General features: G+C 39.1%; 1 protein-coding gene across 3 annotated transcripts in view; it reads right to left on the bottom strand.

Moving 5' to 3' along the window:
• Positions 1-16,745, bottom strand: part of LOC106634665 (histone H3.v1-like) — a 91,740-nt gene that overhangs the window by 54,972 nt on the left and 20,023 nt on the right. Inside the window, exon 2 of one of the 3 annotated variants that reach the window (XM_063603724.1) lies at positions 6,596-8,779. The exons of the other annotated variants lie outside the window; for them this stretch is intronic. Within the exon in view, the coding sequence (XP_063459794.1) occupies positions 8,551-8,779 (229 nt within the window). The 3' untranslated portion in view covers positions 6,596-8,550. Of the gene's footprint in view, positions 1-6,595; positions 8,780-16,745 lie in introns of those variants that run through there. 3 annotated transcript variants of the gene reach the window in all.

The raw sequence follows: 16,745 nt of genomic DNA, 5'->3' as shown, positions 1-16,745 counted from the left end.
TAAGTTTTTGTTTGCTTAATCTGGCAACCCTACCCTGAGCAATAGCAAACCTAGACCCTGATCACATGCCCAGTCGAAACGGAAGAGGGTAGCCACACCACCATCCATCCACAGATGGATGTGCCTCATCTGAGACTGAGAGACAGGATTGACTTCACCTCCAGCATTCGTAGATGGATACATATAAATGTAAATATAATTATACACAAAAATATATTGAAAACTGAGGTTTTGGGAGGAGTGGCTTGGGAGATTGAAAGCACCCAGAAATCCCAGGTCTCACCATGGAAAGAGGAGTGCCTTCCCTTTATGTAAATATAATTGGACTCGACAAGGGTCTCATGAGTAGATGTCATATTTATTTCACAAATGGGTAACTAAGATTTGAGGTGTAAAAAAAACAGTGTATTTCAGTTAAAAGTCACTAGATTTATAGCATTTAAGATAAGTATTTGAATTTCAGATAAACCCAAAAATGATTAGTATTTTATTTATTTATAGTTTTTATTTATATTAATTTTATATTTTTAATTGTTGTGGGTACATAGTAGAAGTATATATTTAAGGGGTACATGAGATATTTTGGTACAGACAGGCAATGCAGAATAATTACATCAGAGTAAATGGGGTATCCATCACCTCAAGAATTTATCCTTTGTGTTACGAACAATCTAATTATACTCTTTTAGTTATTTTAAAATGTACAATTAAATTATTATTGGTCATAGTCTCCCTGTTGTGCTCTCAAATAATAAGTCTTATTCATTTTTTCTCTTGTTTTACCCATTAGCCATCCTAACTTCCCCCATATCCCTTCACTGCCCTTCCCAGCCTCTAGCAACCATCCTTCTACCCTCTATCTTCATGAGTTCAATTATTTTAATTTTAAGCTCCCACAAATAAGTGAGAACATGTGAAAATTGTCTTTCTGTGCCTGGCTTATTTCACTTAACATAATGACCTCCAGTTCTATCCATGTCACTGCAAATGACAGATTCTCATTCTTTTTTATGGCTGAATAGTACTCCGTTGTGTATAAGTATCATATTTTCTTTACCCATTTATCTATTGATGGACAATCTTGGCTATCGTAAACGGTGCTGCAATAAACATAAGAGTGAAGGTATCTCTTTGAGAGACTGATTTCCTTTCTTTTGGGTATATACCTAGCATGGGGATGCTGGATCATATAGTAGCTTTATTTTTAGTTTTTTGAGGAATCTCCAAACTGTTCTCCATAGTGGTTGTACTAATTTACATTCACAGTGTATGAAGGTTCTTTGTTCTTCACATCCCTTCTACCATTTGTTATTGCCTGTCACTTGGATAAAACCCATTCTAACTGGGGTGAGATGGTATCTCATTCTAATTTTGGTTTCCATTTCTCTGATGATCAATGGTGTTGAGCACTTTTTCATTTGTCTGTTTGCCATTTGTATGTCTTCTTTTGAGAAATGTCTATCCAAATATTTTGCTCATTTTTAAATCGGGTTGTTAGTTTTTTTTCCTATAGAGTTGTTTGAGCCCCTTATGTATTCTGGTTATTAATCCATTGTCAGATGGATAGTTTCCAAATATTTTCTCCCATTCTGTGGGTTGTCTCTTGGCTTTGTTTCCTTTGCTGTGCAGAAGCTTTTTAACTTGATGTGACTCCATATGTCCATTTTTGCTTTGGTTGCCTGTGCTTTTGGGTTATTACTCAAGAAATCTTTGCCCAATCCAATATCCTGGGGAGATTTCCCAATGATTTCTTTGAGTAGTTTCATAGTTGAGGTCTTAGCTTTAGGTATTTAATCCATTTTGGTTAGAATTTTGTGTATAGCAAGATACAAGAGTTTAGATTCATTCTTCTGCATATGAGTATCCAGTTTTCCCAGCACCACATATTGAAGAGACTGTCCTTTTCCCAGTGTATGTTCTTAGCACCTTTGTCAAAAATGAGTTCACTGTAGATGTATGGATTTGTTTGTGGATTGTTGATTCTTTTTCACTGGTCTATGTATCTGTTTTTATGTCAATATCATGCTGTTGTGGTTACTATAGCTCTAGCATAATTTGAAGTCAGGTAATATGATTCCTCCAATTTTGTCCTTTTGGCTCAGGATAGCTTTGGCTATTCTGGGTCTTTGATGGTTCCAAATAAATTTTAGGATTTTGTTTCTATTTCTGTGAAGAATGTCATTGGTATTTTTATAGGGATTGCATTAAATCAGTAGATTGCTTTGGTAGTATGAACATTTTACCAATCCATGAAATTAGGATATCTTGGAAATTTTTGTGTCCTCTTTAATTTCTTGCATCAATATTTTATAGTTTTCATTGTAAAGATTTTCCACTTCTTTGGTTAAGCTAATTCCTAAGTATTTAATTTTATTTGTACCTATTGTAAATGAAATTATTTTCTTGATTTATTTTTCAGATTGTTTGCTGTTGGAATATTGAAATGCCACTGATTTTTGTCTGTTGATTTGGTATCCTGCAACTGTACTAAATTTATCAGTTTTAATAGTTTTTTGGTGGAGTCTTTAGGTTTTTTCAAATATGAGATCATGTCATCTGAAAACCAGAATAATTTGACTTCTTTCTATTCAATTTGAATGCCCTTTACTTCTTTCTCTTCTTTGATTGCTCTAGCTAGGATTTTCAGTACTATGTTGAGCAACAGTGGTGAAAGTACTGCCAGATGTATGGAAGCTCCATTATATTTTATTTGTGTCTTTTCCCTTGCTGCTTTTAAGATCCTTTTTTTAAAAAAAAATCTTGACCTTTGGGAGTTTGATTATTAAATGTTTTGAGGTAGTCTTCTTTGGTTTTATATAACCTTCTTGTACTTGAATATTGATATTCCTAAACGGAAGTTCTCTGTTATTATGCAAATGAATAAACTTTCTCCTCTATCTCTTCCTCTACCTGCTCTTTAAGGGCAAAAAATCTCTTAGATTTGCCCTTTTGGGGCTATTGTGTAGATCTTGTAGGCCACCGGTTTTTATTCTTTTTTTCTTTTGTCTCCTTTGACTCTGTATTTTCAAATGGCCTGTTTTCAAGTTCACTAATTCTTTCTTCTGCTTCATCAATTCTGCTATTAAGAGACTCTGATATATTCTTCAGTATGTCAATTGCATTTTTCAACTCCAGAATTTCGACTTGATTCTTATTTATTATCTCAATATCTTAGTTAAATTTATCTGAGAGATTTTGGAATTCTTTCTCCCTGTTATACTGAATTCCTTTTGAGTTTCCTCAAAACAGCTATTTTGAATTCTCTCTCTGAAAGGTTGCATATCTCTGTTTCTCCAGGATTGGTTCCTGGTGCATTCTTTTATGTGTTTGGTAAGCTCATGTTTTCCTGGATAGCCTTGATACTTTCAGATGTTTGTCCATGTCTGCAAGGAAGAGTTCACTATTTATTGTAGTCTTTGAAGTCTGGGCTTGTTTGTACCCATCTTTCTTGGGAAGGCTTTTCAGGTATTCAAAGGGACTTGGGTGTTGTGATCTAAACCATAACTGTATTAGAGGGTACCCCAAGCCCAGTAATGCAGTGTTTCTTACAGAATTGTAGAGGTACTGTCTTGGTGGTCTTGGAAAACATCTGGAAGAATTCTCTGGATGACAAGACAGATACTCTTCTTCTCTTCCCTTACTTTCTCCTAAACAGAGTCTCTCTCCCCGTGCTGGAGTTGGGGGTGGGGTGACACAAGTCCCCCTGTGGCCACCACCACTTGAATTGTGCCAAGTCAGACCTGAAGCCAGCACAGCACTGGATCTTGCCCAAGACCTGCTGTAACCACTCCCTAACTACAGCCTATGTTCACTCCAGGCCCTAGGGCTCTACAATCAGCAGGTGGTGAGGCCAGCCATGCCTGTGTCCTTCCCTTTAGGGCAGTGAGTTACCCCAGGTCCCAAGTGGGTCAAGAGATGCCATCCGGGAGCCAAGGACTGGAGTAAAAAACCTTAGAAATCTACCCGGTGCCCTATGCTACTATGACTAAGCTGGAACTGAAACCACGAGACAAAGAGTTTCCCATTCTTCTCTCTCCTTTCCACAGGCAGAGGAGCTTTCCCCATGGCCACCACCATCACAGGTGCACAAGGATTACCGTCGGGCTACCTCTGGTGTTCGCTTCAGGCCCAAGGACTCTTCAGCTTGTGGTAAAGGCTGCTAGGCCTGGGACTCACCATTCAGGACAGTGGGCTCCCTTCTGGAACAGGGCAGGTCCAGAAATGACTTCCATCATCCAGGCCTTGAAGAGGGGATCTCAAGAGGCTGCTTGGTGCTCTACCCCACTGTGGCTGAGCTAGTATCTGATTTTTGGTTCTTATGAAGGTTATTTTCTTGTGTAGATATTTGTCAAATTTGGTGTTTCTGCAGTGGGGACAATCAGTGGAGGCTTCTATTTGGCTATCCTGCTCTGTCCCTCTTTTAGAGTTTTGATTAGTATTACTAAATTTCTGATTTTATCTTTGGGAAAATAATATGTATACTATGAGTTGGATGGAATATTCCATGTGTCGCTGTATGCAAATTATCAAATAGCACTACAGAAGATATTCAAAAGATAATGATTACTGGCATTAATTTCTATGGGTAAGTTTCCCATAAAGTAATGCCTTGACTTAAGTCACAGACTTGATATATAGGACACTCTAGGTCACATGAATAGAGTTGTTTAGTAAAGTAGATTTGACGTCATGTCTTGTTCTCAGGTAATTCCTTCAGGCTAAGAATTGGCTTCCCATACAGTCCTATTATCAAAGGCAAATTCCACTGAATTACTCTAGTAATACCTCAAGTCATGAGCCTCTTTTAATGAATTATATTTATTGAATCAATTTTCCCATCAACAGTGAGCTCTGGAGCCAGGGACATGCCATGGCTTTATTATAAAGTTCTTCTTTGTGGTTAGACCTATGCTTTGCTCATCTCTGAGAAAATGTGGGCATAGTGTTGCATGAAGAAATATCAAGAAGAGTAAAGGGAAGGCACATGGGAAAACATGATGAGAAATAAATGTTTGTCGTTTATAAGCCTCTCTGTTCATGGTCTTTTTGTCCTAGCAGCCTGAACAGACTAAGAGAGCTACATTTTCTTAGGCGATTGAAAACAGGTAAGATAGTTGCAAATTATCTCAATAATTATAAAATGTATCTTTATATCTGTACACAACCTATCAGAAAACTGTGGATCTTATAGGTTTAATCAATTTCTTCATTATTTATGTCAGTTAATACATTTAATGCATTTTCCAGATTACAATGACCTCTCAAACATCCAAAAACTACTGCAAATCAATTGAAATGGTTGCATTATCAATCAACTATTAATCAGACCAAAGAACCCAGCTGAGACTTCCACAGTGAGTTGAACGCTACCAGGTATTTATTACCTAGGTTTCTCTTATGATGAAGATTGACAGACTGTGCCAATGGGAATGTTCACAGCCATGCTTTTTTGTCCAACCTCTCTCTCTCTCTCTCTTTCTTCACTACATGGGTGTCATGAGGTATGTTATGGGCTGACTGGTGTCCTCCCAAAATCTGTATTTGAAGTTATAATCCCCAGTACTTCAGAATGTAACCATAATTTGAGATAGAATCTTTAAAGAAGTAATTAAATTGTATAATATCATTAAGGTGGGCCCTAATGTAATGACTAGTGTCTTTATAAGAGAAAATTTGAACACAGACATATACAGAGGGAAAACTCTGTGAAGACAGAGGGAGGCCAAGGCAACCTACAAGCCAAGGAAAGAAGCCTGAAACACATCCTTCCTCGTAGCCCCCAGAAGGAACCAACCATGCTGACACTTTGATCTCAGATTTTCAGCCTCCAGAAGTGGAGAAAATGAATTTCAGTTTTTGAAACTGCCCAGTGTGCAGTATTTTGTTACAGCAACCCTAGCTAACTAATACACGATGTTTAACCTCAATGTATAACTTAAGTCATTGTGTAACTTTTGTATCTCTGTAAAGTTGTTTGAGTCTTCCATAGGTTTTATTTGCTAGGAGATACAAGGCTGAGTCGATCTGTCAGTCTTCATTCTAAATTTTGACCAGTCCATCATGTAGCAAACCCATTTACACTCTATCCACCTGGTTCTTGTCTATGGTTCCTTGAGGTGATGGTCCCTAGCTGTACTTAGTGCAATTCCTCCCTCCTTTCAGACACTTTTTGCATCTCCTTCCATACTACACACAGAGGTAAGTAAAAAACAAAGTAAAACAGAACAAAAAACCAACATATTAATACCTATAAACATGTACTTGGAAAAACAAAACAAATACATCAATAGTCCCCTACTAATTTTAGTTAATTGAAAAATTCCTTTCACCCTTTTTTGTAGTATAATTATCATCTCATACATTGTAATTAAATTATTTCCTCTTTGAATGTCATGGCTTTCTTATAGACTCAATTCATCCCAACTAGTTATAGTTTCTCCCTTTGGATGCTCAAATTGTTGCATCTTGGCTAGTGGGGGTCTCATTAAGCTATCTCCTTTGTCCTTTTGGTACAACTCTACACATTGCTACAATTTCCTTGTTTTCTGGCAGCCACTCCAGCTCATAATCTATCCAAATTTTGCTTCATCCCGAGGCACCCAAGGCATGGAATCAATTGATCTCCAAGGAGCCTTGGTTCTCTGTAGTTCAAGAACTAATTCGTATTAGGGCATAAGATGTGGCCACTCACTGTCCATAAGTACTGGGGGACAGAAAGACAGAAATAACTGAAAAAAAAATGACTTATATTCAAGGTCATGAAGTTCACAACTACATTTCTAATTTAGCTTTAAGATTAATCAAGCATTTTAATTTTTTCCACTAAAATATGCCTAACTTAGACTTTAACCCATCACCCAAACTGTAATTATGCCCCATTTTATTTTTACTTTCTTTTTATGTCTCATTGACCAATGTGACTTTGTAATCACTTTATTGACCCTAAAGAATTCAAAGCACCTCATAAACCGCCTCTATTTATTCTCCCTCACCTGTCACTATATCTATGAAACAATTCATCCCCTTATATACATGTTGTGAGCATCAACACATTTCAATTCCATGGAGTCATATTTCACAAGCTTACGGCCAATTTTCTAAAGATGCAATTAACAGGCTGAGTGACCTTTACCTTCATCTATAATCTTAAAAAAAAAAATACTAAGTAAGAAAAAGAGAAAGTCAGGTCTTGAATGTTATGATTCAGGGTCATGAAAGGTCCAAGATCAAATCTGCTGTGTTACTTAAAGTGTCTTCACAGGATGAATATGGAGGGAAAGACAACATAACTATCCTATAAGAAACAGGACACCGAACCTCACTCAGCCAGGTTTTTTTTTTTTTTTTTTTTCTTTTTCTTGAGACGGAGTCTTGCTCTGTCGCCCAGGCTGGAGTGCAGTGGTGCGATCTCGGCTCACTGCAAGCTCCGCCTCCTGGGTTCACGCCATTCTCCTGCCTCAGCCTCCTCCTCAGTAGCTGGGATTACAGGCGCCCGCCACCACGCCCGGCTAATTTTTATGTATTTTTTAGTAGAGACGGGGTTTCACCGTGTTAGCCAGGATGGTCTTGATCTCCTGACCTCATGATCTGCCCGCCTCGGCCTCCCAAAGTGCTGTTATTACAGGCATGAGCCACAGCGCGCAGCCCCAATTTTTTTTTTTCCCATCTGAACCTGAAGATTAAAAGAGTTAAACTGCATAAAAGCACTTTATAAATTTAAACCATGTATAAGTTGTCAGAATTTTTATTACAAATTACCAACCATGATACTGATTGAGTTAATTCAAGCATTAAGCTGTTAAGATGATCACATAAGTGCAGTCAGCAAGTCCTCACAAACTGTATATCCTGGATTTCCAGTTTAGTGCTTTATTCACCAGATTATGCAGCATTCCAGATATGAAAATGAATTCCATGGATGAGAAGTAATCATTCAGCCATGGGCCAGGCTATCATCTTTGCCTGCACACCTGTCTGGAAGAGATTCAACAGGAAAGGCCTCACTTACCTGAGATAAAGGCCAGTCCAGGAAGGACTGTGATGCCAGGTGCTTTACCCATAAACAGTACAGCACATGGCTGCATTAAAGTTGTAAGGCACACAAGCCTTACTGGCCTATTTTATTCATTCCAGTTTCCAGGGCTAACACTCCAAACTCCGATTCAGAGGTATACCTTTGTTTTCATTCCAACATAACCAAAGAAAGAAAGCTCGTGATACAGCAGTTTAATTACATTATGCAAATTTTTATGCTCCCATTTCCTCTTGTGTTTTACAGGTCGTACTTTATTTACAGGGAAGGAGAATACAGCTCAGAAAAGAGAGAGTAATCAAAGGGGGAGCATGAAAACAAACAAAGGAAGCAGTCTGTACTCAATCACAGCGATGTGATTGGAAGGGTGATAAGGGATAAAGGGCCACAAACTCGCTGTCACAATTGCCATTATGTGACATCCCTGATCATAGTTAGCTTTAGTTAAGCTATTTCTCTTTGGATCAAGAATAAAGAGCATGCACTGCAAATAATAAATAATTCCTCTAAATTTACTTTTAATTTACATGCAATAAAGTGTCCTCCTCCTTTTCTTCTTCTTCTTCTTCTTCTTCTTCTTCTTCTTCTTCTTCTTCTTCTTCTTCTTCTTCTTCTTCTTCTTCTTCTTCTTCTCCTCCTCCTCCTCCTTCTCCTTCTTCTCCTTCTTTCTCCTTCTCCTCCTTCTCTTTTTGTCTTTCTTCTTCTTCCTTCTTCTTCTTGAGGCAGGGTCTTACTTTGTTACTGGGGCTGGAATACAATGGCGTGTTCTCAACTTACTGCAACCTCCACTTCCTGGGCTCAACCAATTCCACCCCCCCAGTAGCTGGGACTAACAGGTGCGTGCCTTTATGCCTGGCTAATTTTGCATTTTTTTGTAGAGACAGCATTTCCCCATGTTGCCCAGGCTGGTCTTGAACTCCTATGCTCTAGCAATCCTCCATCCTCAGCCTCTCTAAGTGCTGGGATTACAGGCGTGAGCCACCGTGCCCAGCCTCCTTCTTCTGATACAGAGTTTTTGTTTATTTGTTTGAAATAGGATCTTGCTCTGTTGCTCAAGCTGGAGTGCAGTGGCACAATCATGGCTCACTGTAGTCTCACATTCCTGGGTTCAAGTGATTCTCTTGACTTAGCCTCCCATGTAGCTTGGACTACAGGCATATGCCAATCATAATTAGCCATGCCTGGCTAATTTTTTGTTTGTTTGTATTTTAGTAGCTATGAGGTCTTGTTATGTTGCATAAGATGATTTCCAACTGGGTTTAAGGGATCCTCCCACCTCAGTCTCCCAAAGTGCTGGGATTACAGGCATGAGCCACTGCACCCAGACTGATATACAGTTTTATGAGATTTGGCAAATGCCTAGAGTCATGTAGCTACTTTCCCAATCAGACTACAGTGTAACTCCAGTGATACACAACAAAGACTATTTCTTTATATTCAAATACTCCACCTCCACCTATCCTGAACCTCTGGCAACCACTGTCAGCTCTTCATCCCCATAGCGTTATCTTTTCCAGAATGTCATACAAATGTGTAGCTGTATTCATTTAGTATAATGGATAATGTATTGTGGATTCATCCATGTTTTTATATATATCTGTAATTTGTTCTTTTTTATAGTCCTATAGCATTGTATTATATGGATATACCAGTATTTGTCCATGCATTAGTTAAAGAACATTTGGGGTATTTTCAGGTTTTGGTGACTACCGATGAAACTGCTCTAAACATTTACGAGCTTTTCTATGACATAAATTCACTTCACTTGAATAAATACCTGTGAGTAGGATTGTTGAATCATATGATGAGTATGAGTTTACATTTATAAGAAATTGCCAAACTATATTATTAAAAAGTCAAGTGTTGAGCACGGTGGCTTATGCCTATAATCCCAGCACTTTGGGAGGCTGAGCTGGCTGGATCATCTGAGGTCAGGAGTTCGAGACCAGCCCAGCCAACGTGGTGAAACCCATCTCTACTAAAAATACAAAAATTAGCTACTTGGGAGGCTGAGGCAGGAGAATCACTTGAACACAGGAGGCAGAGCTTACAGTGAGCCAAGATCATGCCACTGTACTCTAGCCTGGGTGACAGAGTAAGACTCTGTCTCAAAAGAAAAGGTCAAAAAATAACAGATGCTGACAAGGTTATGCAGAAAAGCAAACACATATACACAGTTGGTGGGAGTATAAATTTTCTCAACCATTGTGGAAAGCAGTGTGATAATTCCTCAAAGAGCTAAAAACAGAACTAACATTCCACCCAGCAATCCCATTACTGGGTATATACCCAAAGGAATATAAATCATTTTATTAAAAAGAACACACATATGTTCATTGCAGCACTATTCACAATAGCAACATGGAATCAACCTACATACTCATCAATGGTAGACTGGATTTAAAAATGTGATATATATATTATATATATGTGATATATATATGTGATATATATAATATATATACACCATGGAATACTATGCAGTCATAAAGAAAGTCATAAAGAAAGAATGAGATCATGTCCTTTGCAGGAACATGGATGGAGCTAGAGGCTATTATCTTTAGCAAACAAATGCAGGAATAGAGAGCCAAATGCGATATGTTCTCACTTCTAAGTGGGAGTTAAATGATGAGAACACATGGACACAAAGAGGGGAACAACAGACACTGGGTTCTACTTGAGGGTGGAGGGTAGGAGGAGGGAGAGGATCAGATAAAATGACTACTGTGTACTAGGCTTAGTACCTGGGTAATGAAATAATCTGCACAAGAAACTCCCATGAGGTGAGTCTATCTATACAATAAACCTACCCATGTAATCCTGAACCTAAAATAAAAGTTTAAGCAAAAGAAACTGCCAAACTGTTTTTCAAAGTGACTATACAATTTTGCAATTCCATTTGCAATGTATGAGAGTACTAGACCAGTAGAGAGTCTACAACCTCATCAACTCTTAATATTGTTAAGTATCATTGTTGTGGTTATTATTATTATTGCAATTCTAATAGTTGTGTAGTGTCATCTTATTGTTGTTTTAATTTGCATTCACCTAATGACTAATGATGTACCTCTTTCCACATGCTTTTGCCATCATATTTTCTTCAGTGAAATATCTGTTTAAACCATTTTTCTAATTTTAAATAATTTTTCTTTCTGCTGAATTTGTTAAATAATTTCTAAACTTATGATTTTTTGGGGGGTGGGGGATGGAGCCTCGCTCTGTCGCCAGGCTGAAGTGCAGTGGTGTGATCTCGGTTCACTGCAACCTCCGCCTCCCAGGTTCATGCGATTCTTCTGCCTCAGCCTCCCGAGTAGCTGAAAATACACGCATGTGCCACCATGCCCAGCTAATTTTTGTATTTTTAGTAGAGACGGGATTTCACCATCTTGGCCAGGATGGCCTTGATCTCTTGACCTCGTGATCCGCCCACCTTGGACTCCCAAACTGCTGGGATTACAGGATTGAGCCACTGCGCTCAATCTGATGTTTTATCAAGTAAAAGCTACAGAGTCAGAATCATAATACATAGAATTTGAGTGAATGATAGCAATATGAAGCTAGATTTTAAGAAGTCGAAAGGCTTACAGTTCTAGATCACAGCTTCTCAGAGTTTAGTGTGCAAACAAGTCACATAGGGATCTTGTTCAAAATGTGGGTTGTGATTCATCAGGTCTGGGTGGAGCCTGAGAATGTGATTTCTAATACAGCCCCAGGTGATGCCAATGTTGCTAGTTGATGCATCACAGTTTAAGTAACAAGAGACTAAAGGAATCTGGTTCAAATTACCTTTTTAGAACCCCAAAGCTGAACAACACTCAGCATGTAATTATGTTTACCTTTATTTTTGGAAGAAATAGAAACATGTAATTAATAAATACATCAAGATAGTTGCAGCTCCTTTAAGACACAGTGCAAACAGCTAGAACTTGAATAGGTATGTCACAAAGTCCCTGTAACAAAAACCTGTCCAAAAATTATGTTGTCATGTTTAATTGGTTAAAAAAAAATTCACTTGTTACGGTCAAAACTTTCTGTGTCCTTCTCCTGTAAACATTGGTGTGGGAGTGGATGAGTGGTGTTCAAATGGCATAGGACCTTACTTAAAAACATCATATACAGGGGATTGGAAATAATTTGAGTACTATATAAATGTCGCTTAACATTGCATAACATGTAAAATAAAGTGACAGTAGAAAAATCCTTTTATTTTGCAAGTCTCATCAGAACCTGGAATTTTTGTTGCACTTCTAGTTTTAAAAGACAGAGAATCTGAAGATTCCAGAGAAGAGAATCATCTATGATTTTGGCAATGCAAACACTGGTCTTTAAGAAGGTAATTTGTATTTTAAGGAGTAAGCAATACGATCCATTGAGATTCAGGAAGAAAATATTAGAGCTTCTACTTTCACACATTTTTAAATTGAAAAAATAAGAAAATTATATTACACCAATGCTTACTATATCACTTGACACATGGACCTTCATTCAGTCTCTATGTCATAGACTTACCATGAAGAATTTCATTTTGGATGTAAGTTTGAAATATTTTGGGGACATCCAAACAAGGACGTCAAGGAAGCAGCTAGACAAGTGATCACAAGGGAGAGAAGGGCAGATTCATAAACCAAGAAGGTGTCTGAATATAGAAGGAGTGGATGGGATGCCCTTGGTGACAAAAGCAAGTGTAACTAGGAGGGGAGTGTAACATTTAGAGTTTTGGTACAAAAGGAAGAAATGAACAAGGAGAACTGAGAAGGAGGCAAGGGTCAAGGGTGGCAAGAGAAGCAGGCGGGTTTCCAGGAAAAAATGATAGCGTGTCAAGAAAGACGGATTAACCACATTAAATACTGCTGGAGGGTTGAGGAAAATGAGGGCACAGTATGCCTACTGGATTTGATTACACGAGCACTATGGTGAACTCAGCAAGAGAGCAGCTATCTCAGAAGATCCCGTGAAAACTGGAAGCCGTGGGTCCATTGTTTAAGCAAGGACATTTTCTCCTTTGGTTGTTAACAAAAGTTGATTTTATTCTGGTGTAAAGAAATGCATGCATCTTGTTTTAGTGTGCTCAATGTGTGCTCAATGCATTTTTGAAGATCAAAGACATGCAAAAGGCGACAAACAAAAATATTTTTAAATCAATCACCAAGACTCCTATTATCTAAAAGCAATCCCTGTAACAGTGCTGTGTCTAACTTCTGTGTTTTCTCACTTGATAAGTTTTTATTCTTTTAACTTATTCTATGTAATTGTGATTATATTTTATGCAGCATTTTATGCACTGGCTTTTTCACTTCACTTTTTAATAAACATTTTCCAAGTTTTAAATGCTTTGTAAGCATAATATACCATAAAGTGAGCATACCATGGAGATACTCATCCCATTTAGGTTGTTTCCAATTTGAAGGCTGTTATAAATAAAGCTGAAATGAGCATTTTTCTGTATAAACTTTTCCCCCAATTTTTCTAGATTATTTTCTTACAGAGGAATATCTGCAGGGAAATTTCTGAGTTAAATGTTAGAAGGACCCTCAAACTCTAAGGGCCTATTTTAAATGAACATGTGTGTGCTATGGATTGGAAAGAAGAACCCCAAATCAACGCTAAAGCAAGATGATAAACTCTTAGTGGTTTTAATTCATTAACTCCCATGGACACACATCATCCCAATTTCCTTTCTCACAACTTAGATTCTTACTTTTCCACTTCCTCCTCCAAGTTCATCTGGAACTTTCCTAATACTGAACAGAAGAACATAACTGCCAGTAAAATGAGAGGGAGAAAGGAGAATAAGAGGCAAAGAGAGAGAAGAGAAAAAGATGGAATGGGAGGAGGGGGAACAAAAAGAGGGAAAGAGAGGAAGACAAGGCCACTTGGTGCATTCATTGATATGGTTTGGCTGTGTCCCTACCCAAATCTCACCTTGAATTGTAATAATCCCCATGCAGGGCATGGCTAAGTGGAGATAATTGAATCATGGAGTGGTTTCTCCCATAGTGTTTTCATGGTAGTGAACAAGTCTCACGAGATCTGATGGTTTTATAAGGGGCTTTGTCCCATTTTGTTCAGCACTTCTCTTACCTGCTGCCATGTAAGACATGACTCTGCTTCTCCTTTGCCTTCTGACGTGATTGTGAGGCTTCCCCAGCCATGTAGAACTGTGAGTCCATTGAGCCTCTTTCCTTTATAAATTACCCAGTCTCAGATATGTCTTTCTTAGCAGCACGAGAACAGACTAATACATTAATTTTTAAAAAGCCTTTGAGTTTTGTGTAATTTATATTTTTCTCCAAACACTTCCATTTTTTTAAGGCTGGAGCATTGTCATAGAAGACACACCAATTTTAAGTTCTTTGACAACCAAGCTTCTTTTTCTATTATCTCACCACTTTCTCCCTTTTGAGAAACTCTTCTTAGTGAAGTCTTGGTGAAACGCTCCAGTCTATCACTTGAAAAGAAAAACCAAGCGCAGCTCTTCCCGCCCTGTCCTGGGTCAACAGGAAGCTGGCACATGAATTGGGCTTATCTAGTTGTCAGTTCTGGGGTTTGTATCCTGAAAGAGTGGCCAAATAATGCGGAGGCCTCAGCAGCCAGCTCATGCTTCTGTTGTGACCCCTGCTGCAGTCTTCGATGATCAGCTCCCCTGGTGATTACCCGTTCCTAAGTCTGGTCCTCCTGCTTCTAGTTGCTTCTATAGATCCCCGAGAACCCTTCCAATAATCTCCCTTGTCACTGAGTCCATCTTTGTTGCTTGTAAAGGAGGCTCTGTCTGAATCAAGTAGGCAGAACAGGGCCTCATTTAGAAATTTGGACTTTAGGGCAGTGGGAAACCACTGCGCGCGTAAAAACTCTTTCTGCTCTCATTGCCCAGGGGGAAAACAGAGACATGGAGTATGAGGGGAGTTAGGAGGGAAAAAAAGGAAAGAAAAAAGAAAGAGAGAGAGAGGAAGAACCAGAGGTCACACACGTGGAATTGCCCGGAAGGGTGGGGAGCAGACAGAAGGCTTCCGAGAGTGGCCGACACATCGAGATCAAGAACATTCAAGGACATTCTCGCTTTAGCATCACACCCAGACTCGGGGGACCAGGAAGTGAAGACAAGGACTGAGAGACTGTAAAAACTGCATGTGTCTGAAAGCAACGGCAAGGGCAAATGAGGATGCCAGGAGAGACATTTTACACAGCTCCTGAGCGATTTTGCAGGGCTTCATGCAGCTCACTTCAGGGGAACAGAAAGAATGAACAGTTTGGTGATAATTTGTCCTTCTGACAGCCTCTGACCCCGCAGTACTCATCTCCAATATATTCGACACAAAAAGGCCACGCCAGCATAGAGCTATCTCTCCTTCTCACCTTCCAGAAGAGAGTTTCCTAAACTTTGCTGATAAGATTCACTTGCAACTCCGGTTAAAAATTTAGCTTCCTGGCTGGGCTCGGTGGCTCATGCCTGTAATCCAGCACTTTGGGAGGCCGAGGAGGGTAGATCATGAGGTGAGGAGTTCAAGACCAGCCTGGTCAAGATGGTGAAAACCCATCTCTACTAAAAATACAAAAATTAGCTGGGCGTGGTAGTGGGTGCCTGTAATCCCAGCTACTCAGGAGTCTGAGGCAGGAGAATTGCATGAGGCAGAGCTTGCAGTGAGCCGAGATCACACTACTGCACTCCAGCCTGGGCAACAGAGCAAGACTCCATCTCCAAAAAAATAAAAAAACAGAACAATAGCTTCCTAGGTTTTACCTGGAGATTCCTATACAGAGGGTCAGGGTGGGATCTGAGAAATTTTTTTTAACCAGTTCTACCACATAATTCTTGTCATTATAAAAGTGTGGAAAACACTACCGTACAATTAGTTACTTGGTGCAGGTATGTAATAGACACCTAGCAGGGTCTATCAGGTGTCTGTTGGAGCAGGGGCTAGAGGAGAGGATTGGTATAAAGTAAAAATGATGATTTCCCTGCCGTGGGAAGGATTACAGTCTTAAGGGATCGACAGAAATATTCATAACTAATTTGAATACAAGCCAAACTACAAGCATAGGAGTGACTGTCCAGTTAAGGGGCTATAGAAGACAGAAGACAGCATTGAAGGGGTAGATGGCAAATTGTGGAGACTTGGTGAGAAAGGAGGCCTTTGACCTAGGGCCTAAATGGATTTTGAGCAAAAATAAAAATCAATCCCTTTGAGGCTGGCACTGGAAAGAAAATATCCTGGAGGAAGAAGCACCAGATTCTGGAGCTCCAAACTTGTTTTCAGATCCTCTCTTGCTTCGCCTCCTTCTCTGGTTCCACTATCACCATCCTGCTGGCCTCAGAGGGTAGTAATCTTCAAACACTCTGGACCAGACAGAAAAAAGAAAGCCCTTTCAATGAACTCCCCATTGTCCAGCTGAAGCTGAGGCAAGGCTGAAATTAAAAATAATGAAAATCAATAGGCCCTTTACTAAATGCTGAAGAGCAGAAACAAGGAAATAAACTGTCCTATAAAATCAAAACATCTAAGAGGCCCACTCCATCCATATGGAACCCCTAAGGAAAGGGAATTATTCCTGACTCCTTCTCTTCCTATGTCCTTATCGCCCTTGACTTGACAGGTACTATTTTCATCTTTGTCTATCATTTGGACTCCTAAAAGTCTAGACAAGGAGAAGGAGAATCATTCTCCTTGAATGGAATGTTTCCCCTCCCAGGTCCAGCCTCCTGAGTTAGAACTTA

Source organism: Pan paniscus, chromosome 3 (genome assembly GCF_029289425.2).
Source record: "Pan paniscus chromosome 3, NHGRI_mPanPan1-v2.0_pri, whole genome shotgun sequence".
In the NCBI taxonomy this organism is placed as follows: Eukaryota; Metazoa; Chordata; class Mammalia; order Primates; family Hominidae; genus Pan; species Pan paniscus.
This window is presented reverse-complemented; position numbering and strand designations above follow the sequence as displayed.